The 25,061-nt window shown below is 38.3% G+C and overlaps 1 protein-coding gene across 2 annotated transcripts in view; it reads left to right on the forward strand.

The window, feature by feature from the left end:
- The window catches only part of cntn5 (contactin 5), a 178,790-nt gene that overhangs the window by 33,115 nt on the left and 120,614 nt on the right, over nt 1-25,061 (forward strand). For both annotated transcript variants that reach the window (XM_023961649.1, XM_023961650.1), the window contains exon 2: nt 11,538-11,656. In XM_023961649.1, coding sequence (XP_023817417.1) covers nt 11,602-11,656 — 55 coding nt within the window. In that variant the 5' untranslated portion in view covers nt 11,538-11,601. The remainder of the gene's footprint in view (nt 1-11,537; nt 11,657-25,061) is intronic.

Here is a 25,061-nt window from a genome sequence, read left to right on the forward strand (position 1 = left end):
GATTGTACCACCACTTTTAGAGTCATATCTCAGAATTCCTTAACTCCCCTTTGCCCCCATAGCCCCCGTTTCCAATATCCCTCCCATCTTTTCTCTTCTTCTTTTCTGTCCGGTCCAAAAAAAAAAGAAGAAGGATACAAATGTAATCAATTTAAATAAACTTAAATAAGCTTAAATTACAAAAAAGGGCTCACAAAAATACACACCTTGTGTGTCAGAAGATCCACAACCTCCTGTTAAAAATATGTTAAAGAAAAATCTGCATGAACTTTTTCCCTCCACGGACTCACAGAGAGGTCTAGGACCTTGATTTTTTGTGCGAACCAACTGCGTGCCTCGCACAGGTTTGCTTATTGTTCACCCACAGACAGGCCATATACACCTGCAAGCCAGGGCAGCTGTGACTAAGGGTTTTATCCTTAAAAAAATAATTGACCCGGAGGCTTTTTTTTTAGTAAACATGTCCAACTTTACTTATTTCGTCATAAAACTGCCACAATCATTTTGTACTTTTATCTCTGTCTTTATGCCATTTATTGCTTGATTGCTCAATCTATTCTAAAAAAAACACACTAAGCAACCCATGTTATTGTTACCCATGTTACCTACAAATACTCACAAGAATCATTAAGGGTCAGACAAATAACTGGATTTTTGCGAAACTGAGTTTTTTTCTCAAAACACCAACATGACAATGTATTTGTTTGTTTGTTTGTTTGTTTGTTTTTTAATAAAAGCGATTTTGTGCGCTTTTTCCGATGAAATCCAGGCTTAAAATAGAATTTTAAAACAAAATGCAAAAGAAAATAAAAAAATGTTGAACTGAACAAAATGTTTTCTGGTTTAATGTTGTTTGGATTCTTGAATTTAATGACATTTGGAAAGGATTGATGATCTCTTGTTGTTTATTAGGCTATCTGACTGTGCTTGGAAGCAGCAAAATTATAAGTTTCATTGCATGAAGTTTCCAAACCTTCATTTTCTCTGTTCATTTGTATTAAAAATCGATTGTCCATATCCTCATAAATACACAGACTAAAACATTGGCCTTCATATGATCTCCAACAGATGCAGAGATGATAAACTCTGTTGTGGCTCAGTCCCAGAAATGACTGCCATTTTTACCCGGCTCGGCGTTGCATTGATTCTGAGAGCTGTGATGGATTTTTGTGTTGTCAGACCAAACATCTCATCATGATAGGGGTTCATGGAATGCCTCATTTTTACTGCAGTGACAAAGCAGCCGATCAATAATCATCAGACTGAGAAATCCTGACAAATTTTTTTCATTTACTTAATAGGGGGGCTGTGCTAATGTTAAAAGAAAAAAAAAACAGGAAGCTTTCAGCCCCTCTTAACCTATTTTTCGAATTCATCGCCCCAAATTCCACCACAAAGCTTGGTACCGGGGAGCCACCGTCCTCGTTTTGGCTTTGAAGTGTCAGTATCTTCTCAAACTCAGTCTTCAGCGAGGGCGCATAAGCATTTCAGCCGTGCACCTAATGCACACTTTGTCATCACGACAGCCGGGCGGCACATGTCATTTTATCACTGTGAGGGGAGGTAGCTCCATTCAGGTGTACTCTATCTCATACTGAGGACAATAATTGCCTGTGCTGCTCTTCTCTTTGGTAATTGTCTTTTGATTGAGGTCATCAGGACAATTAAAGCCATTGAGGGGTGAAAAGTGGCAGCAAGAGACTTTAGTCAGCTATGTTAGCTGGTGGAGGGGGTGAACAAAGCGAGTCGAGGAGATAATTGTGAGCGGAGAGAGCTGGTGGAGGCAGCAGAAGACATGCAGACACGAGTGTAGTGCTTTGTGATAGCATATTAAATTTAAGCCTTTTCAAAAAAAAAAAAAAAAGCAGTTGAAGGTAGCGGGGGGTGTCATTAGTGGCTCCGGGTGTTTGATTCTCTGGGTTGTGCAGTGAATGTGCTGAAAGTTTCACGTTATTTGAAATTGGGGTTCTGTGTTCAAGACTAAGCTCCTCAGTTCCCCCACCTGGAGTTTCAGTGATAAGAAAAGTCTGTGCTGAACACAGACTACAAGTTCATGAAATACCTAAATACTCAAATGTAAAACATAAATTATCCTTTGAAAAGATAGCATTTTGAAATGTTAAGTTATAGGTTTATCCTAACAGTTAAGAAAATGGAAGAGATGAAGAAAAAACAAACTTTAATGACAGAGAGGATTGGCTTTGAGGAGTGTGAAAAAAAAATGTTCTTTCAAAGCGTCCCAGTGGTCTTTTAGTCATGATTAAGCCAATTTTGGCCAAAAAAAAAAAAAAACTGTGTTTTTTTTCAAGGACATAGTTTCTGCAGGAGTTCATTCGAACTTCACCTCTGAGTTGTGGGCAGGACTGTTGGCGTGGAGCAACCCCGCCCCCTTTCCCCTCCCTTTTTGCAGAACGAAGCACGGAAAGTGCTCTCCACCCAGCGTATTTTGTATGTCACAAATAAGCCTTTTTTTTAAAGTTTTCTTTTTTTCACATCTGCTCCTGATGGATTTGAATAAAGAAATACTAAAACATGCAATTTTGAGCTACATTTTCTTAATAAATTTTCTAATGCTAAAAACACCATTTTAAGAAACATCTGACCTCAAGGACTGTCAAGAGTTTTGCATGAAATTCCCTTTTTTGCTGAGCATTGGAATTATTCAATTCAATGATTTGTTCCCAGGAATAAAAAAACAAGGTAAAAAAGACAATAAGAATAGAAATACATAAACAGTTTGAATATGTTTGAGATATTCATCTAGAAATTGATTATAAAAAATGAATAAAAACAAATAATGCTATTTTATCAACATATTTGCTTGTCATCATAAAAAGACATATTTGCACTTATACATAGAGTAAATACATATATCACATTGAACATCGTGATTGTCAAAGAGAGTTTGATTCTTTTGGTTGAAGGGAATTTTGAAGAAGCACATTAATAAAATCCCACCCTTCAACTTGTTAAATGCATTTAATTTTCATTTTCAAAGTTTGTCCTAAAAAAAATCAAATTTCCACAAAACACTGAAAGCTTAATGTGAAAAAGTACTAAGAAATAAACACACTATTCTAAACGGTCAGAATAAAAGATAGTTGTTATAACAAATAACACTCAGACATTCAAAAAGATGTCAAATGAAGCAGGGAAATTTGAGTTAATGCAAAGGATAGTTTGTTAGATAATTTATCATGTTTTTTTTTTTTGAACATATAATTTAGAATCTAAATTTTAGATTATAAAACAGGCACTAATGAATATAATGTAAACCGTGTTTTTAATCTCTCTACTTAGAAGCTCTCATTAAAATGTATTACTTTTCGGGTACAAAGGTATGAAATTAAAGTATTTTTTGTAATTTTTCCAAACAGAAAAATGATTTAATCCATTTTACTTCTCTGTCAGCTTTGTGCAGAATTGAAAGAAGCGTTGGTGACAATTTCTCACATATTCAGGTGGTATAAGTCTGAAAACAAAGAAGAGTTTGAAGGTTTCTCTTTTAACAAAGGACAGTATCGGAAGGATGAAAATGCAGGTGGGATGAGTTTGTCTCAGCTGTAGCAGTCACCTTAATGTCATGTTGGTAAGACAGTTCCACTTCTATTACCAGGTTTCCTTTGTGGAAGTGGATCAGTGACAGAAGTCCACGGTCTCTTCCGTCCCCATATGGGAGATGGTGCACATTTAAAAATAGACGTGTCCTGTGACATGTCAGTGATGGTGCTCAGCTTACAACCACCCAGTGCCTGTATTAACAACCGACTTCAAAAGGAAGTCTCCTTATGCAACATTGTACACTTTCAAAATTTTTCAATTTAATTAAATTTTATTTATATAGCCCAAAACAACAACAACAGTCCTCTTAATGGGCTATTTTTAATCAAAATAAAGAAAAGCTGGTCAAACAGGTCATTAAAGTCCAACTCCGATCATCTTTTGATCTATTTTCAAAGCGTTCCCAGTGGTCTTTTAATCATGATTATGCCAGTATTAGCCAAAAGAAAAAAAAACTGTGTTGTTTTCTAGGACATAGTTTCTGCAGAGCGGCAGGAGTTCTGCAGAAATTTGCCTCGAAGTTGTGGGCATCGCAACCCCACCCCCCTTCCTTTTCCCCTTGCTGAGAGCTCTCTGTTTACACCATCTCCTGCTGGTTTACAGCTCCTCACACCCCCATTCTAAAGCCAAATCCAGATTATTCCCCTAAGCCTATGGCTTCTCCCTACCCTCCAAACGGAGAGCGATTGAAAAATAGTGTCTTCTTATTTGGACATCACTTCTACTCGATGACATCATCAATAGTCACCTGTCATCAGACTTTTTACGTTTACCTGCTCTTGATTCACAACGATTTGAATAAGAACAACTCAGATATGAGACACTATTTTCATCAGTCAGGTTTCTGACTCTCCCTTCCAAAGACGGTCTTGAATTTGTTAAAAAATGTTCCATACTGTAGACCACTTTTGTTTGCATGCATCAAAATGGAGTAGGTGATGATTTAAAGCCAAAACCTTTGTGCAGAAATACTAAACAAATAAAGAAAAGGCTTGAGTTAGTGGTAAGTTAGTGGTAACACAATAACAAACGGTTAACTTAATATGTATTATAGTGAATAATTATTAATAAAATAAATCATCAGATTTGTAAAACCTATTAAGTCATAAAAAAAGGTTATGTTTTGTTCAAAGCGCTTTACATATATCACACCATGGCATGGGAGTGCATGGATCTAAAGCCACATATTTACAATATAAGTATAAAAACTTGTTAAAGTCAAACAGTGCATTAACATGGATTTATACCATGGTCCGGGTGAATACTCGATTCTGATTGGCTTCTGGGTGTGCATTAAAAAGTGATAACTCCACGCCCAAAAATAAGTTCCGGTCACCTATCTCAAATGTTTTGTCACGTTACCATGACAATGCATGCACCACGTCATGAAAAAAGCGATCCAAATAGGAAAAAAACAAGGATAAAGGACTGAAAACTGGTTAATATTTATTTCTTTTGTAAATGACCATGGTATAAGCGGGTTAATGGCCTTCAAAGTGTGCATGAGCATTTTTTAACGCATGCCGTGGAAGCCTGAACTGTCCGATGCAAAGTGCGTTAAAAAGTGATAATGCATACTTCGAAGGCCATTAACCCTTACTTAACTAACCAAGATAAAATCATGTTTCCTTTTGACCTAGTCTAGTTGTTTGGACTTTTGGCCAAGTGCAAACAGATATATCTGTATTCACCTTTTATTTAATTATTTGGTAATTATTAAATTATTTGTTTTGAATCTGCCTCATTTAAAAAGTTTTAAAATATAAGTCACATTAAAAATGTGACTCAGTATTTGTTTTGCCTAATCGAGTGCTTGTAAATATATGCAGCACGAACGTGGTCAGATAAATGGACAATGAAAAATAGGTCTCAGGATACTGTACTGTCTTTCCAGGATTGTGACTTTAAAGTGTTTACTTTTCCTGCGTGGAGCACTCTCATTTCCTTCTTTTAAATTAATGGACTGTCTGTCCAATTTTGCCCAGGAGTTATAGTCGGTATTGTCAGAGAGAACTGCTGTAAAAGCCTTCAAGTGTTAAGCTGTCATGTCTGGGGATGACTAATAAAGTGCCTGCTCGGTTAAAAGCTTGTTTTCCAAATCAAAAAATAACTGACTGATTAGAAAATCCATGTTTTTTTTGTCCTGCATCATAAGAAACCCTAATGCATCTCACTCCATCGGTTTGCGTCTTCAAACAGGTGCATTAAGGAATTCTCTTAGCCACAGCACTTCTCATCATGTCAGAAAGACTGACATGATGAGAAGTGCTGTGGCTAAGAGGATTTGGGTAACCAATGCTGCATTTAAAGAGCTGCAATTAAAAATATGGTTTTGTGATTCAAAAAGTTGTCCCATATGTCTTTGTAAAACCACCTCCAGTGATTCCGTAGTTTCTAAGAAACTGTGGCTTGTATGTTTCTTTTTTTTATTTAAAAAAAATTGGCTTTGAAAGGACGGGACACTCATACGCATTCACACACTGGTTGAGCCACACTTGAGGCAGAAAGGGTGAAGTGTCTTGCCCAAGGACACAACAACCGTTGATTGGGGGAGCAGGGACCGAACTGCTGACCCTTTGATCATTGGCTGACCTGCTCAACCTCCTGAGCCACTGCCGCCCAAAGGCGCCCAATATTAAAGCTTCATCTCAATAGGTTTTGTTTTTTGGTGACATGCAGCAGATAGCGTTTTGCACGTCCTCCTTTAATTGCTGCTGGAATTTGGGACAAGTTAGGATTGCTGTCTGAAACAATAAGCTGTAACTTTTTTTCTGTGCTCTGCTTTAAACCATCCAGTCTGTTGATTAAAAAAAAAAAATGCTAGAAGTGTGAGTCTCTGCAGTTTCAAAAGCCATTAACCTGCACAGAAATTCACACAAAAATTCTTGCAAATCATGAACCACAAACATGGTTTAGCTCAAAATTCCCTTAGAGTCCATGCAGTGATCGTGCAATACTAATTAAGAAGAACTCTGCATAGAGCCTGTCACTTTGTCTTTGCAATTTTGTCTCAGGCTTATTTATTTACAACTTTTTCAAACAGATGGCCTGTGTTTTTCACAGTCTGCTTTAGCTTTTCATTTTAGGTTTTGTACATGGATCTTTCCTGGCTCGCTCAGGGGTAATCATGGCTAATAACACAAGCTATGCATATTAACCTTTGCTTTGTCATGAAAATAAAGAACTGATTTTTATAATCCATATTGATGAGAATGTGCACCACAACGATGAACAAGATGAGGTTATTGGGGAGGGAAAAAAAAACCTGCTTGTCTTCTTAAAAGGATTGAAACTACAGAGAGATTAATCCTGGGATTATCAAGTTTTAACTCAAGTCCTGGCACACAGATTAAAACCTCTAGTGTGTAAATTCTTATTATAAAGAGCTTAGCGGCCTGAAGTACAAACACCTCAGAGGTATTTTCTGTTAACTATTTTGATATTTATTGGAATAAAATCTTTTTTAAACCAGGTGGATGAAATATTAATATTTTGAGGGTATTACTTTTCAATGCACAATGATAGTAATACTAGTTAATGAATAAAAGGACAGCTGTATGTGCTGTTGAATAGTATGAAACCTTGGTCGCATGCACCTGTACAGGTGTTACAGGTTCTTGGGTTGTCTGGGCTGTGTAGGGATGTAGAGAGGAATGGTTGCATTTTAAAGAGAGTGCAAGTGTCTCCCTTGAAGCGGGTATGATCACCCCAAGTGACGTAATGAAAATGTAACGTACCATTGTCGTGCTTGTGCATCAGTATTGGCTGATGCATGTTTGCGTGAACCTTTCGTGTCTTAATGTGAGGGTTATCCTTGTCTTTACTTTGTTGTCATACTTTTGATTTCCGTGCCTTTGTTTTCACACTGTGGAATCTTTGTGGTAGTGGTCCTCGCCTAAAGAAGACTGATGTCTAGACTGCAGAAATTTGGCTTTCTGCAGTCTAGACATGAAAAAAACAGATGAAAATTCTGTTTTTGGTGTTTTTACCATGTCTTTATGGCATTTTTCTGATGGAGGACATAAATTAAGAAAATAAAGGTCAAATTTGTTTTTCTGAATATTTCTTTATTTAAATCACTGTGAATCAGTGGCAGACATACTGTTTGAAAGTATGTCTACCACTGATTCACTGATTCATACTTGACTGCACCACCGCTGCAGTCAAGGTCCGGCGATGAAAAAGCGAGACATGCTGATCGATGGGTAAAATAAAGTATCAGTTCAGAGAGAAAGTTCCCCTCTTGTTTTTGTCCAGGTGATGAAGCAAACGTTTATTTTAAAGAAGCCAGCACAGTGATATGGAACATTTAAACTATGTGACCGGTGTAGGTACCATAACCGTTCGGGGGCCTTTCAACTGAAGGTAACGTCACACTACAGTAACCGCACTTGGACAAACTAGGTAGCATCCACATCTGCTCGGACTCTACAAATTTTCATTTCACGTTCCCTTATGTAACCTAAAGTTATTTTCCCTCATAAATTGTGTCTGACAATATTCTTTGTAATTTTTATAAAGACATGTTGCCACAATCCGCTTGTTATTCCAGTTTAAGTTCAGCCGTGGCTGAAAATGTTGTTAGCACGGCTAAATGTTGTTCTTTCGGGAACGTTCTGCAGATAATAAAGCACTGGGCGCACGGATTAAAAAAACTATAAGCGAACATGCATTCAATAATAATTGTAACAATGATAAAGGCACGTTTAGAAGACAATCTCGCTTTATGTTGGAGCTGTGTTTGTTTACAACAGACTTCATAATATTTTCTTCTATGGTAGTATCGTAATTTGTCCAGACCAATCACTATCTGACACGTCATCGGACCAACAGACAGCCACTCACATAATGTGGCGTCAGCATTGGTCCCCGAACAGAAGTTCCAGGCCGAACGGTTATGGTACCTACACCGGAACTTCTTTTTTTAGGTGTCCATTATCACTGTGGTCACTGAAGGTCACTTTGCTTTATTGTCATTTTAGCTATTTGAATGTCACTTTTGGCACTTGGATGTCTTTTTCGCTGCTGCAGGAAAAATAATTTCCCCATGGTGGGATAAATAAAGTCTTATCTTATCTTAACTTAACTTAAAAACATTGTTTTTGTGACGTAGAAAATACAATGGGCAGGCCAAAGAGCTCCCTACTCCACTCCATTCTGATGCATCCACTTGTAGACGACTGGATCTATACACATCCTTGTTTTCCTCATCTGAGCTGGTAAGCTTGCAGGAGAGAGTGTAAACAAAGAGTTCTCAGAAATGGAGAGGGGAAGTTTATATGATATTGGCTAAAAACAACAAAATCTTAATCAAAAGACTACTAGTACGGCTTATAGAATACTGCCAAAGATGATCAACGTATTATTCTAAGTTTTATAATACAAGAAATTAGTTATTTAGCTTTTTTTTTTTTTGTATTTCTTCTCCATGTGTTAAACAGTTGACAAACATGCAGCAATTTGGTAGCTAGGAGGTGGATACACCCGTCCTGGCAGGAAAAGAAGTAAAAAGATGGAAGCGTAAATGTTGAATGTTTATTGACTCCAACAGGAAGCTGAAGTATTTATCACCCTAAAAGGCTATGAACCAAATGCTGTAAAGAGAGACTGTCTGTCATAAGAGAGGAAAAATCTGAGGAAAACCCTTTTTTAAGTGGAGCCATTTTGAGATGAAGATAACTGCTAATGTGGAGTTGAATGAGGTCAGCAGTATTTAGCCAAATGGAAGTAAAGTGGCAGTGGATGAACATCTAAAGCAAAACTAAATTAAAACGTTTTTGTATTTTATTAAAACAAAATGTCAATCCTGAAAGTTTGGACCAGGGAAAGCAATCCTAGATATTTGGACAAAGCGCCTGTTGATCCCCATCTGTCATGAGTGGAATCAAGTGAATCACTGAGCAGGAGCCTCGCTGTGAAGGCTTAGGAGACACACTGTTGCAAGTGTTTGGTCCCAAAAACTTGTTTTTACTTTCTGATCTCCTTGGGATGTAGCTGGCCTGAGAGAAAAATGGATTGTTTATGAAGGACGACTCACTGCCTCAGAAAATGATCACCGCACATGAGGTCAAGCCGAAATCCCACATCCCACATCATCAAATCCATGAATTAATCCATGCATTACACTCTTAATACATGCACATACAAAGCGATTTGTTTAAAAGAAAACAGGGAAAAACTGCACACAATCACATCCGTTTACCCACTATCACACACAAATGAAATTGAATCTGGTAGAAGGGGGGAGGGGCTGTAGCTCATTAGGTGGAGCTCATGTGCTTATTTATTGAGTTTCAAATTCCAGACTGTATAAACAATGTGTCCTCATGGTAAAGACTGAATGCATGGACAAAGATATATATATATATATATATATATATATATATATATATATATATATATATATATATATATATATATATATATATATATATATATATATATATATATATATATATATATATATATATATATATATATATATATATATATATATATATATATATATATATATATAGAACAGATAATCAGTGATGCACTGATGTCACATGCTGTTTTGACCATTAGCTGTATGAAAACTGGACTGAGTTACCCCCTCACCCCTTATTCAGTAGGTACTCGCTGGCTCCAAGAAACCAAAATTTCTTGAAAAATTTATTGAGAAACAGACAGCTGTCACAATTTATTAGACAAAACAAATAACCAGTAATCTGTTTTGGTAATTGGTATCAAATATTCTATGTAAAAAGTAATAGCTATCGAATTGGATCTTAACAGGGTGGTATTGCCCAACACTTTTAACCCTTGTGCTATCTTATGGGGTCCAAATGACCCCACCCTTACATTGACGTGTTCTCCCTACCATGACAAAGGTGGATAAAGGTGGAGAGAATTTCATGTAATCCATGGACACCAGTGAAGATCAAGAATCATTGAAAAAAAAGAAGGTTCAGCGCACTGTCTTGTGGGGTCCAGATGATCCCACTCCCAACTTAACGTGCCGCGCATAGCACATGGGTTAAATATGGGACTACGGTAACTTATTGTAAGTTGTTTAAAATTAGGAAGAAAAAAAAACTCAGGTGAAATAGCAGAAATTGAGTTAAAGAGCAACCACTACAACTTTTTGGCTCTAAAAGGTCACCGAAAAATATACTGCACCCCATCATCAATAACCCAAAAAATGTAATTGAAGAGTTTTTAAAGTGTAAAGGGTGAAGCTCACCATCAGCAGTACGGAAACAATGAAGAAATGGTTCATAATATTAATATATAGAGTATTTGTGCAAGAGATACAAACGTGAGATAAAAAAAGAGAGAAAATATAAACAAACATAATTCAAAAATCCATAGATTTAAGGTTCAATTGTGTTTTCCAATGTTGCTTGTGAGGGTGTGATCAGAGAGTCCTTGTATGGAGGTAAAAATACTTTAAACTTTCCTGCAAAACGTCAAAAGTGATTGAAATATCAAGTGCCATTGAAATGGTGCAATTGACTTAGTTTGTGTTTTGTTTTTTAATGCACAGCTGCAGCAGATCATTACATGTCTGCTCACACATGAATGTGAAGTTTCAATCGTTTGAGTGCCTGATTTCCTGAAGCATGTATGATTTTTTTATTACCAAAAATACATTCTGGAAATGAGGAGTGGGGAAGTCTCAGAATAAAATCATAAAGCATGAGCACAGAATCCATGAAGAGGTAGTGGAGTGAAACTCATTGTATAATTTTCAAGAAAGCTGTGAAGTGGGAGCAGTTTTGTTATCTGTGACTCTCCTGTGGGTTTGGATCTTGATGTGTGAACATGTCAGTGGATGAAGAGTCCGCTTGCATGCGTGCTCGCATGCCCGCCCGCCTGCATGCATGCGGGAACTTGCAGAGTGGTTTGGATTAACAGCTTCCACAGTGTTTTCTCGCAGATGGATGTTGGTACATCCTCACCCCGGTTCATTTTCCTCTCAATCTTGTTTACAGGAGCAGCTTTAATGAAGGAGGTGACCTGCTGAGAATTCTGCAAAAGGGACCCTTTTCAACAAGTATGGGGTCACCATGGAAACCATTTCTCATCCTGTCTGTCATCAGTGGCCTTTCAGGTAAGGAACTAAAAGGATGATTGTTGGATATGAATGCTGTGAATAATCTTCAGCATTGGCATTTACCATATACCTAAGATAAATAATCTGAAATATTAATTTAATATTAATATATAAATATTAATTTCAAATATAAATCATGTTTTTTGGTTGAGATTTAGGTGGAACGATTACATTTTATGTCATTCAGTTTCCCTCATTATTTTTTCTTCTGTTATTTATATGAATTGTACCTGTCTGGAATGACTCTAGCTTAAATTTGTCAATAAACAGTCATTTTAACCCGTCATATCTTTAAATGACTAACTAATTGGTTAATTAATTTAAAAAAACAACTAAAAAGTCACTTGAAAATTATTTTGAACACAAAACTACATTTTACTAAAGATATTTGATTTGTAATTTCTATATTTTCCAATGTTTATTAAATATATTTAACTTAATATTTGAAAATGATTTGACTGAAAACATTTTTCACACTATACATATTTACAAAGAAAGACGGTACACCGAAAGAATTTTTAAAGTTTTAATGATATACCTGAACTTTTCTTTCCAAACAGTGCCTAGATCAGAGTTGACAGATTTTTGCACTTTTTTAAAAAAAGGTGAAAAGAGGCCTGCAGGAGGATAATTTTTGTTTATGGATCTGAAGCTTTAATATTCAGAAAAATAAGTCATTTTGGGCCTAAAAGCATATAAAAACTTTAATAACCTAAAATAATATGCAACAAAAGTTAATTTGCAATAGTCTTACATTGTCTGTTGGGAAGGGGGCATGTCTAATCTGGTAACCCTTGTACTGTCCAAGGCACTCTAACATTGGGAGTTGGGTCATCTGGACCCCACAAAACAGTGCGCTGAACCTTTTTTCTTCAATGATATGTGATCTTCACTGGTCTCCATGGATTACATTAAACCCTCTTCACCTTTATCCACCTTTGTTATGGTAGGAATAACACGTCAATGTAAGGATCGGGTCATCTGGACCCCACAAGATAGCACAAGGGTTAAGTGTTTAAGGGAATCTACACTTTTGACTTAACTCTGTTTCAAACTTTTTTGGTTGCAATTTAATGTTTTGGTTTTTTTTGCAGGTGTGTAGAGTGTTTTAGTTATCCACCTCACAAGAGAAAGAAAACACATGGAATCTGGACAAAAACATCCTTTCATTCTGATTAAAAATGAACACATACATTTTAAAACAGAACAGGGCCCAGGCCCAGAAAGCCGGCACACAAGGCACATTCCGTTGCCGAGGTCCCTGGTGCGAAATGTTGTAGTGGTGCAAATCTTGCTCCAGGGTTTTTCTTTCACACCTCTATTCGTATAGATGGAAGACCTGGTGTGGCACATACCACAATTACCAAGTTATCTGTCATGAAAAATTTTCCTTTTTTCTTCTTTTTTTCTTTTTTTTTTTTTTTTTTACTTGTCCTGTCCAACAGCTGGGAAAACAGATGAAAGCCTCTTGTGTTGGACATATTTTACTTTAACAACAGGGGTTATGAATCTTTTGACAAACCAGAGGTATGTCTGAATAAACCCCTTTTGCAAACGAGGCCAAACTTTATTCATTTTAATCATAATTGAAAATCTTTTGTTTTGAACCGGACGGAAAAGGGAAGAAGCGAAGAAGAGAGAGGGATGTTAGAGAAAAGGGGGGGGTAGTAGGGGGGTAATTATAGAAGGGGGGGGGGGGCGGTAAAACCATGAAGTAGCATAAAGCAACAAGTTTCTGGATGGTTATACAAGTCTATAGGGGCGGGGCCTCTCCACACACACACCCAAATGCCACAAACATACCTGTTGGCTCCAAAAATGTTCACATGTCAACATGTACACAATACAAATAATGTTCACACACACATGCTCATGCATTCAAACCAACTAGTGTGAAATATGTATTTAATTCGATCACGCAAAGTATTTGTGCAAAGGTGAGCTAACACCTGTGCTCGAGTGAGAAAGGATGATGGAATATAAAAAAAAGGAGGGAGAGTGCCCAGTCATCCCCACATCAAGACCTCCGCTGCAGCAGCAGCAGCAGCTAGAACCCCCCCCAACACAGTAGCAGATAGAGAACAACCGGCCCCTGAGCGATCACATCCACCACCCAGGCCAGGGACAGCAGGACCGCCAGCATGACCAATTTTCAATAGTTTGCACTTCTGCGAATGAACCCATACATACTTACCAAATCCGAGGCCCTGATTTGTCAAAGTTCAACTGGTTTAACTTTCAGTGCGTGTTCGATTGCTGAGGGTTTTGTACATAGAACTGAATTTGCATCAATGCGTGTTGCCGAGGTTCACGCACTCAGTGGCTCACTCTAAGCTTTGATTCTTGGATCCAGACACATCTGACTTGTCTGCTTGTTCAACTAAACTGTTAAAGGAAAAGAACTGTTGTGTGACCTGTAACTATTCTTGGAAAAAAGGGAACTAAAGAGACCTGAACAAAAGATTCCTACCTCCAAAATACAGTATAGACAAAATTAGGGAATAACTTGAAATAATTTCTTTTTTGTTGTTGTTGCCCCACAAAAAAACCCTGAAACTATTATTTATGCTCATAACATATATAACATTTATGCTTACAGAATATCTCCTTTAGATGACACAGATTCCCTTCCTCACACTGGGTTGTAATAGATTTCAGTGCACTGCAAAACAAGGGCAGAATGCATCACAGAAGCAACAACAAATAAGGGAAAGGAGTAAAATGAAGAGCTAACAAATTGTTTCATGTTAAATCAGGAAGCTATACTTTCCAATCTTTCTACTGGGGAAGAGGATGAGCAGTCTCTGTGGTGTTTATTGTCAAAAAAATAAAAAATAAAACACCGTCTCACAACGAACAAAACAAGTAATGAGTAATTTCTGATAAAAGTCTATTTGGGTCAGCCCTTCTTCCTTGTAGTCAGCCTGTTAGGCTGCATCAACATGAAGGGATGCTGACACATGTGGGGACAAAACAGAGGGAGAAGGAAAATGAGCGGTACACGGAGCGGAAAGAAAAATCAAAGTGCGGTTTCTTAACACTTCGAATTGGCCATTTTAATAAGCTGTGTAAGAACAATGCAGCATAGGACTTTTGTTGTGGCAAAATGAAAAGTTCCCCCTTTTATTTAGGAAAATAAAACTTCAGAAAACTACTATTTTGCCCCCAAAAAAAGTGATTACTTTTATTCAGAGGGTTAGGTCTAACAAGCTCCTTGTTATTGTTGGTTCAGAACTGAGCAGCAGATATATGCTTTTGTTTTCTAAAGCTCATGAAGGATTGTTGTCATTTAATCATGAACAATTGAAACCGTCTGCAAAGCGTAATGAGTTCCTCTCTGGAGATCTTCTAAGTGATTCATGGGATGCAAGGAAGTGTGAGAGAAAAACTCTGAAGTTCATTTAACCCGATGATCATGACTTGGGTTTGTGGATGTTCATAATCAAACCTTTTCTTCATTAGAGGCGCATCGCCAAGACTTTTAAGTGTTTTTTTTGGATTCATTGCTGTCAAACAATATGAAAACAGATTTTCTGCAGACACCTGATACTGTACAAATAAAAAACAGGCACATAAAAAGATGAGGAAAGGCCTTTGACACCTGAGCTTTAGCTGCTGGGTTGACAATCTTTCAACTAACGTAACTCTAACCATTTATGCCATTAACGTAAATTCAGCAGATTTAGGAGCCTTGCACGGATATCCAAAACGTTAAAGTTGCAAAGTGTCTACGCAGTCCACCAAGCCACTTTTTTCTGCATCAAATTCAGCTGACTTACCTTGATCGTGTAAACCAGAGGTGCTCATTATGTCGATTGCGATCAACCAAGGATGTGACGGTAGCTCAGGGGCCAACAAAAATAAATAGACAAAAATAATACAAGCTATGTTAAAAAAAAAAAATGCCGTCAGTGAATAATGATCCTCACTGTGAAGTATGTCTCTTCAAATCGGACATCGTCTGAGACAAATGTCATGTTTAACTACACTCAGCGATAGGGGTGGGCGGATTGATCCAAGTATCGATACCAGGCTGAAGTATTGCTACTAGCGTTATGACATCCATACTTTCGGTACTTTTGTTGCAGTTTTTCTTTATTACGTTCTGTATGGAGCTTGAATTTACTCATGGAGTTCATGCAAGCGCGATGTCTTTCTGTCCGCGTTAGGAGTCTACTCAAGCCCACCACAGCGTTCACTGAGGCCCAGGCCGGCTCATGTGCCTTCTGAATTGGAAATGAAAGTTCGATCCAATAAAATGGCAGCGATCCAACTTTCGCACACCCAGCTCCGTCTGAAGTTGCTAATGCTGCTTAATTAAATATTTATTTTAACTAAGCCATAGTTAAAACCATTGAAGGACACCAATAGAATGCCCACCAAGTTTTCTTAATTGTTTTAGCTCCTAAATATCATTTCAACGTAGTTGAAAACTGTTGGTGAGGTAAAGTATCTGCAGTGGATATTTTAAGGCTGGTAATTACTGGTTGAGGCATGAGTCCATACTGATCATAACCATCAGTTTTCACAGCCCTAAAACTATTTAATTCAATAAACTGTAAGAGGAAAAACATCAACATGTACAATATCAAAATATCATTAACTTGGTGCAAAAATAATTAATAAAAACAACTTTTATTTAAAGTCATTAATTGGATTCATAAATAACTTAAAGAAACAGGACTCCACTTACCTGAAATGTTTGTATGACCTTAGTAAAATCACCTTGTGGGGTCGTTGAAACGGTTGCAAAGTAGACATGACCTCTACATACAGCAGATATCTAATGTTTAGTTGATAGGAAGAAAATAGAGCAAAAACATTCCACAAATAAACTGTAAATTAAAGAAGGAGACAATTATCTTTTCTCATCATTTTACCAACTATTTTATTTTTAAAGTCTTCTAGGGTATTCTTGAAAACAAAAGATGATGTCTTTATCAGTCGGTTAACCTCTTTTTAATAAGCATCCCCACATCTGTGGGAAGGAGATAATTAAAAACTTGATGTCGGCAGTAAGCACACAAAGCAGGATGGGAAACGGACAAGAATTACATGAAAAGAAAGAAAGCTCCGCTACGTGCTTTTAAAGAGCGCGGCACGAAGACATTCCAGATAACTTGTCACATTAGCTCTCATTAGTTGAAACCATTCAGTCTGATGTGTTCTCAAAGGATACGGCACATTCAAAGGGAGAAAAGAGGAGCATTTAAAATTATAAACTATCCACAGTCTTTTCAGAACGAGACTCTGTTTAAAAAAAAAATAACTCTCAGGAGTGCTTTATCTTTAATTAGTTTCTCAACTTTTTTAGTGGTTTCCGCAGGAAAGCCGTGACTGATGTAGCAGCTCGTTGTTGTGAACATGAATAAAAGAAACGTAAAAAGTGGTTTTGGTTCACAGAGGTCCTCTGTGGGAAATCATATTGTTTTTCTCCCAGAGCGTTGGTGAGTTTTCAAATTTCTAACTGAACTTCTGTGTCAGCGCTTCTAAAATTCATTAGACATCAGCTAAAAAGATAGCAAAGGTTCAGGACCATGCACCACTTTGATGTTTTATTGTCTGAAAAATGCTTTTAGAAAAAATAAAAAAAGTCTGAAAACCAGGAAAAATCAAAAAAGGTTATATCCCAGATATTACCATGCATTCACTAAATTAAAGTGGCATTCTAAGTTTTTATGCTTTGTTTTGGTTTCAATGTACTAATAGCTAAACTACATCAGAATAAAGGGAAAACAAATCTGTGTTGCAGGTTTCACTGATTCTGACCAATTTTGAGATTCTCTGTGTTTACAAAAATCGGTCTTAGAGTTCAGGCTGGCAACACAAATGGTTTTTCACATTGTGTCCATTGTGAAATAAAAAAATACAGGCCCATTTAACGTGAACCAGTTCTGTTATACGCACATCAAAATATCTTGTGAAAAACCTGAACACACTAGGATTTTCAAAGAAAAATAAGAAGTACACAGCAATAGAAATATAGAAACCTTATCAATTCAATCATATTTTGATTTATTTTCTAAGCGTTCCCAGTGGTCTTACAATTATCCTCACACCGTTTTTTGGCAAAAAACAGTATCTGCAAAGTGGCAGCAGTTCATCAGAATTTTGTGGGCAGAACTGCTGCCTCGGAGAAACCCTACCCCCCGTCCCATCACCCAAAACTGAGAGCTCTAGACCCCGACAGGGATTCAGCGGGTTCTGACGATGGATGGATGGATGGATGGATGGATGGATGGATGAATGGATGGATGGAGGGATGGATGGATGGATGGATGGATGGATGGAGGGATGGAGGGATGGATGGATGGATGGATGGAGGGATGGATGGATGGATGGATGGAGGGATGGAGGGAGGGATGGAGGGATGGATGGAGGGATGGATGGATGGATGGATGGATGGAGGGATGGAGGGATGGAGGGATGGAGGGATGGATGGATGGATGGATGGACAGGGATGGAGGGATGGATGGAGGGATGGATGGATGGATGGATGGATGGATGGATGGATGGATGGATGGAGGGATGGAGGGATGGAGGGATGGATGGATGGATGGATGGACAGGGATGGATGGAGGGATGGAGGGATGGATGGACAGGGATGGATGGAGGGATGGAGGGATGGATGGAGGGATGGATATTTTTATATCCAAAATAGAACCCATTTAGGCATTTAAAAGTAAGCTGAAGCAAACCAAGAGGAAAACTGCGCTCATAAAAGTCAACATGCTTTTCCACCAAAATCAGGATAAATATTGTCTTCATGAACTGTGTTTTGATACGTATTTATTTCTAATAGAATAAATAGGATGACATTTTGATGTGGATTGGTATATTTTCCAGTCAGAGCTTTCCGATATTCAGCTATGACAAAACAAGTTTCATTTATTTGTGTTTAAAAAGCTACAAGCAGGAAAATAACTTGGACAAACTAAAATTACAGGGAGGATACAAATGCATTTGCAAACTAAACATTATCCCCCTATTTTTTTAAAAATGTGTACGCAAACAGTTACTGAGACAACAGGGCTGAGCATAACAGGAATTTAAAACAATAAAGCGGGATTATCAACATGGGTTTTACAAACTAAATTAATGCAAACAAAATGTCATATAATCCACAAGACCTGTATGTTATTAAATGAAACACAGATTCTAATGTGTTTTTCATACTTTTGATTGAATAGTGATTGGAAAAGCAGGTGTTGTTGACCAGCCTGGTGGGCTTTGGCTGGCTCTTTCTGCAGGTAATGTGTGCCAGTTGGCTTCATCCAATCGAGTAGTCCATCTTGTTCTGCCGCGCCTCGCAGCTTAGTGTGAAATCGGGGTTCTTGGCTAGAAAAAAAAGCAGATTGCTCACTCCAGTTGGGGTTAAGTTATTACCTGAAAAAGAGGAGTTCAGATATCTCTGGAGTCTTGTTTGCTTTTTGGCTTCTCGTGGTGACTTGGAAAAATAGAGCGGAACGTATGACTCCTGCAGTGACCTTAACAATAAGATTTGAAATGAAGTGAGTTTTCTCTCAGAGGGGTGTCTGAGCATATCTGCTCTGTTTGAGTCAAGGTGGCTGCTGGGAAAACTAGGTTTGTTTAATGGCCGTAGATGAGCATGGATAGGCAGGTTTGTTTTTTTTTGGGGGGGGGGGGGGGGGTGGGGCATTCATTTCACACAAATGGTCCCCCACTTTTGGATGGAGTGCTGCTTTTCATTTCCCTGCGTGAACAATGCGTGGAAGTAAGTTTGCTTTTATCCCTTACAGCTTTCAGTAGCATGTCATATTTCACTACAAGAGACACTCTTCAGACAGATTTTCAATATTATCAGCAGCAGGAGGCTGGAGCAGCAATCTCCACTGATATGACACTGTCTTTGTCTATTTCAGTACATTTGACATGACAGTAGTTTAAAATGGATTATAAGGTGTTTCTAGTTCTCTAAAACTTTGAAGGCAGTTCGCCCCATATTCTGCCGGCTTCCCTTTTGCAGCTGCCTCCTCTTGTTGAACCCTTATCATTCCATAGATATTTAAATCACACATGGGCACAGAAGGGCAGCACTATTAGATTTCTCTCATGTTCCAAAGTGGATTGCCGGGACGTCTGTAACCATTTTCCCTCTCCCCCCTCAGTGAGCCGCTGATTGAAATAAAATGTTGGAGTGTCAAGTCTGGAAGGGTAATTCAGCTGTTCTTTGCCTAAATCTAAGGAATCTAAATCTTAAAAGTGGCTTGCGGGTGAATATGGAAGCGTGGTGCTGTATAACTAATGCATGAAGTCATTTTCATCAAGGGCAAAAGAGTCACACTCCAGAAATATGGCTGCAAGTATTTGTATGCACTACACAGAGCAGGACCATGCAATGAATATTTTTGCTGCAACTGTACACATGAAAAAGTCAAATGTTAAAATATTGAGTAGGGTAGTGATTAAAAAGTCACCTGAAAACCCATCAAGGGTTTTGCATTCCCCGTCTGCCGCTCTTGGAAGAGAAGTCAGTGACAAGCAACGACCAACAGAAGGCTCTAGCAGATGAAATGTTTATGAAAAATCTGTTTTTTGGTGAAACCATAAAAGGATGAAGAATTAAATCCAGCAGAAGGGAAAAAAAAGTCAAAACCTGGTGCTTTATTAAGATATGAATCTTTTTATATAGGGATTTAATTTTTTTCCCCCTAAGATCGCTCATGTTTGTGAGTTATTTGAGTGTTACTTAAGTAATTGTCACTTAATTATGGCCCGCAGCAGTCATAGACTGCAAGGACCATATTGTAATTGTGATTTAAGTTCTATTTAATCCATCCATCCATCTTCTAAATCCGTGTGATCCCTTACGGGGTCATGGCGCTGCCGCAGCCTAAAACAGCCACTGTTGAGTGAAGGCGGGGTACACCCGCCAAAGGTCACCAGTCTGTTGCAGGGCCACAATCTCACACCCATGCACACACACACATTTACACCTAGAGACATTGTAGAGTCATTAATTTACCTGTCAAGCATGTTTTTGGACTGTGGGACGAAGCCGGAGAAAACCCATGCATGCAAAAGGAGGACCTGCAAACTCCACACATAAAAGGTCCCCGGGGGCCTTCTTTGCCTCTGTGAGGATAGCGCACTAACCACTGCACCACCATGCAGCCCCTATTTAAGGGTCACTTAAATGTCATTTAAGTGTTACTTAAGTCTTGTTAAATAGCAATTTAAGTGTTATTTACGTGTTACTTAAGTGTGAAATAAGTGTTAAGACAGAGAAATCTGAAGTCTTTTTTAATGAAATCTTAGACCAACATTTCTAAATTAAGCATCTTCCCCCTCTGATAAATGTTTGACCAGTCACAGAGTGTTAAACCACAACATGAAAACTTCTACACTGGCCTAAATGCTGTACATGTCTTTATCTCTGTTGCTATTTTTTGTTCTTATTTATACTTTGTCTTTGTTTGCGCTGTCCGTGTACATAATAGCATATTCGCACTCATACTTGATTTGGGTACTGATTATCCGTATAGACTGATTTTCGTGACCCAGAGCTTCTGGCTATCTGATAAATATCGGGCTGAAAGTGGAATTTTATCTCCACTTTATCCCATACAGCTCCACCCAGCTAAGATTTTTTAAGACTATTTTTAGATCTAGATCTGCACTCAGAAGCATTGAAACCACTTTCTTTAAAGAAAAATTCTTCACATTTTTTCGTTGTTTTTTTTCTTATGAATGTTTTTCTTGTTTGACATTAGAGAAGAATTTCTGATTTCCATAGAATTCTGTGTGACCGTAGTGCCCTGCATAAAGAAAGGTCAACAGAAATATTGTTATAACAACAACAACACGCTAAAAAATGTCAAACAGAAAGACACTTAAAACTGAATCAGCAGGATAAATAAATAAAACCGTAACTGTGAAAATACAAAAACCTTCCTCAACATTGACCATAAACATTTTCACATTTTTGTTTTGAACATGTTGAAAGCTTTTCAAGCGTCCTTAAAAAACACATTTACATTTTTGTTTTAGTACAAAACAATTCAGTGAAGATATTCAAGTGTGAGCTCTGTTTATTTTTCAGTCAGTTAATATTAATCAATGATTCATTCATTCTTTATAAGCTTCAGGTAAGGGCAGAGATGCCCAGACCCCCCTTTGTTCATCCTTTCCAGCTCCTTTGGGAAAATAACAAAATATTCCCAGGCCAGCCAACAGATATAATCTTTCCAGCGTGTCCAGGATCGTGTCTGGGTGTTCTTCCAGTTGGTTATGGCCATAACTCCTCACCATGAAGAAGAGGCATTCTTGCCAAAAGTCCAAACCACCTCAACCAGCTCCATATGATTTGAGGGAGTAGCAGCTCTAATCCCAGCCCCTTCCGGATGACTGAGTTTCGGAGCCTTTCTAAGGGAGATCCCAGCTGTCTTTCCCAAAAAAATATTTTCCCACAAATATGCACAAAAATATGCAGACGTATCATGTAAAGCAATCATAGAGGCTCTGTTTTTATGAAGAAATTCCAAATAAGAAAGAATAGATTGATAATTAGGAAAAGTTTTGAAGAAAAGTTTAAAAGGAGACATTTTTTAAGAACCTTTTGGGATTTCAGCTTCCCGTTAATTAGTGGCAGCGTGATAATTCAGCATTTAACTATTTGAAGCCCACTACATCAATTATTTTTTGAATTAAGATGTCTTTTTTATGAGATATAAATATCATATAAAGATCCTTTGGATGATTTGTTTGTTTTTTGGTCACAATTATGTAAATGTAAGATGTAAAAATATTGACATGAGTCCTCGAGAAAAAGCATATTTTAACCCACTGTATCAATTTGATCCACACAATTTTAACATGGTGTAAATGTATTATAACTAATTAATTATCAGCAAAATTTGCATCCTTTCAATACAGCAAGTAGTCATTTAAAAATGAATAAGAAAAGATAAAATATTTTTCTCACCAAAAGTGTTTTTAAGATTTCATGGAGGCAGCCATATTGAAATGATCAGGAAAAGCCTTGAGTGGAATGATAATCCACTACAGTAGTGTTGCCCAACATTTTTCAGGCCACGGACCGGTTTAATATCAGACAAAATTATTATGAACCAGCCTGTATGAGGCTAAAGTTTCAGTCAGATTTTTTTATAATTATTTTTTAACCCTCATGCTCCCTTAACTTTTGAGGGGAACGTTCATCTTCATCCCCGGTAAAATACATACAACTGCTTTAAACTTTATCTGCACACTAGTTCCTATGTGGGAACCGTTAAAATGTGATAAAGATTTCCATTAATCATTGACTCTCAAAGTGTGAGGTAAGTTAATTAGATGCCGACTCTAGCCTCTTGTTAAAGTGTGATGGAATAAAAAATAAATTAGTAAAAAAGGTCCAACTTCTATTTATGATAACAAGTGTGAATCCACCACATGATAAACTTTATTAGCAGCATCCTCGTAACATTAGACAGCCAATCGCTGATTATTACCTTTATGTTGTGGGAACAACTGTCACAATAAAACCACTTTTGGAATAAAGACTGTCAGATTTTGCCTGTTAAATGCTGTTTTCTTTTAAGTTGAAGTTGAAGGCTCTCCTTCCGTTTCCTCTCTGGGTCTTTTCTGCTTCTTCTTTCTCTTTCGGCTTTTCCCATCAGGGGTCGCCACAGCGAATCATCCTTTTCCACCTCACTCTATCATGAACATCTTCTACCCTAACGTTAGCCAACTTCATGTCCTCTGTTAAGACATCCATGTATCTCCTCTTTGGCCGTCCTCTTGCCCTCCTGCCAGGCAGCTCCATCTCCAACATCCTTCTACCAATATATCCACTATCCCTCCTCTGAACATGTCCAAACCATCTCAGTCTGGCTTCTCTGACTTTGTCGCTAACACAGGCAACATGAGCCGTCCCTCTGATGTACTCGTTCCTTATCCTGTCTAACCTGGTCACTCCTAAGGAGAACCTCAACATCTTCATCTCCGCTACCTCCATCTCAGCCTCTTGTCTCTGTCTCACTGCTACCGTCTCTAACCCATAGAGCAGAGCTGGTCTCACCACTGTCTTGTACACCTTTCCTTTGAGTCTTGCTGACACTCTTCTGTCACACAACACTCCTGACACTTTCCTCCAACCGCTCCAACCTGCCTGCACTCGCCTCTTCACCTCTTTTCCACAATCCCCATCACACTGAACTGTTGACCCCAAGTACTTAAACTCCTGCACCTTCTTCACCTCAGCCCCCTGTAACCTAACGCTTCTACCTTGATCCCTCTCGTTCAGACACATGTATTCTGTCTTACTACGACTGACCTTCATACCTCTTCTTTCCAGAGCAAACCTCCACCTCTCTAGCTGTTCCTCCACCTGCTCTCTACTCTCACTGCAAATTACAATGTCATCCGCAAACATCATTGTCCAGGGAGATTCCTGTCTTACCTCGTCTGTCAGCCTGTCCATCAGCATAGCAAACAAAAAAGGACTCAAAGCTGATCCTTGGTGTAGTCCCACCTCCACCTTGAACTCCTCTGTCTGACCTACAGCACATCTCACCACCGTCATACTTCTCTCATACATGTCCTGAACTACTCTGACATACTTCTCTGCCACTCCAGACGACCTCATACAGTACCACAGCTCCTCCCTCGGCACCCTGTCATACGCCTTCTCTAAATCTACGAACACACAATGCAGCTCCTTCTGACCTTCTCTGTACTTTTCCATCAACATTCTCAAAGCAAAAATGGCATCAGTGGTGCTCTTATGGGGCATGAAACCATACTGCTGCTCACAAATCTCCACCTTCTTCTTAAGCCTGGCTTCCACTACTCTTTCCCACAGCTTCATTGTGTGGTTCATCAACTTTATTCCTCTATAGTTGCTGCAGTTCTGCGTGTCACCCTTGTTCTTAAAGATCGGGACCAGAACGCTTCTCCTCCATTCCTCAGGCATCTTCTCACTCTCTAAAATCCTATTGAACAACCTTGTTAGAAATTCCACTGCTGTCTCTCCTAGGCACTTCCATACCTCCACAGGTAGGTCATCAGGACCAACGGCCTTTCCGCTCTTCATCCTTTTCAGAGCCTTCCTAACCTCATCCTTTCCAATCTCTGCTACTTCCTGCTCCACAACAACCACATCTTCCTCCCTTCTTTCCCTGTCATTTTCCTCGTTCATCAGCTCCTCAAAATACTCCTTCCATCTTTTCTGTACACTCTCCTGGGTTGTTAGCACCTTTCCATCTCTGTCCTTAATCACCCTTATCTGTTGCACGTCCTTCCCATCTCTGTCTCTCTGTCTGGCTAGCCTGTACAAGTCCTTCTCTCCTTCCTTTGTGTCTAACCTGTCATATAGCTCATCATAAGCTTTCTGTTTGGCCTTTGCCACCTCTCTCTTCACTCTACGCTGCGCTTCCTTGTA

The sequence above is a fragment of the Oryzias latipes genome, chromosome 13 (genome assembly GCF_002234675.1).
Source record: "Oryzias latipes chromosome 13, ASM223467v1".
Lineage (NCBI taxonomy): Eukaryota > Metazoa > Chordata > Actinopteri > Beloniformes > Adrianichthyidae > Oryzias > Oryzias latipes.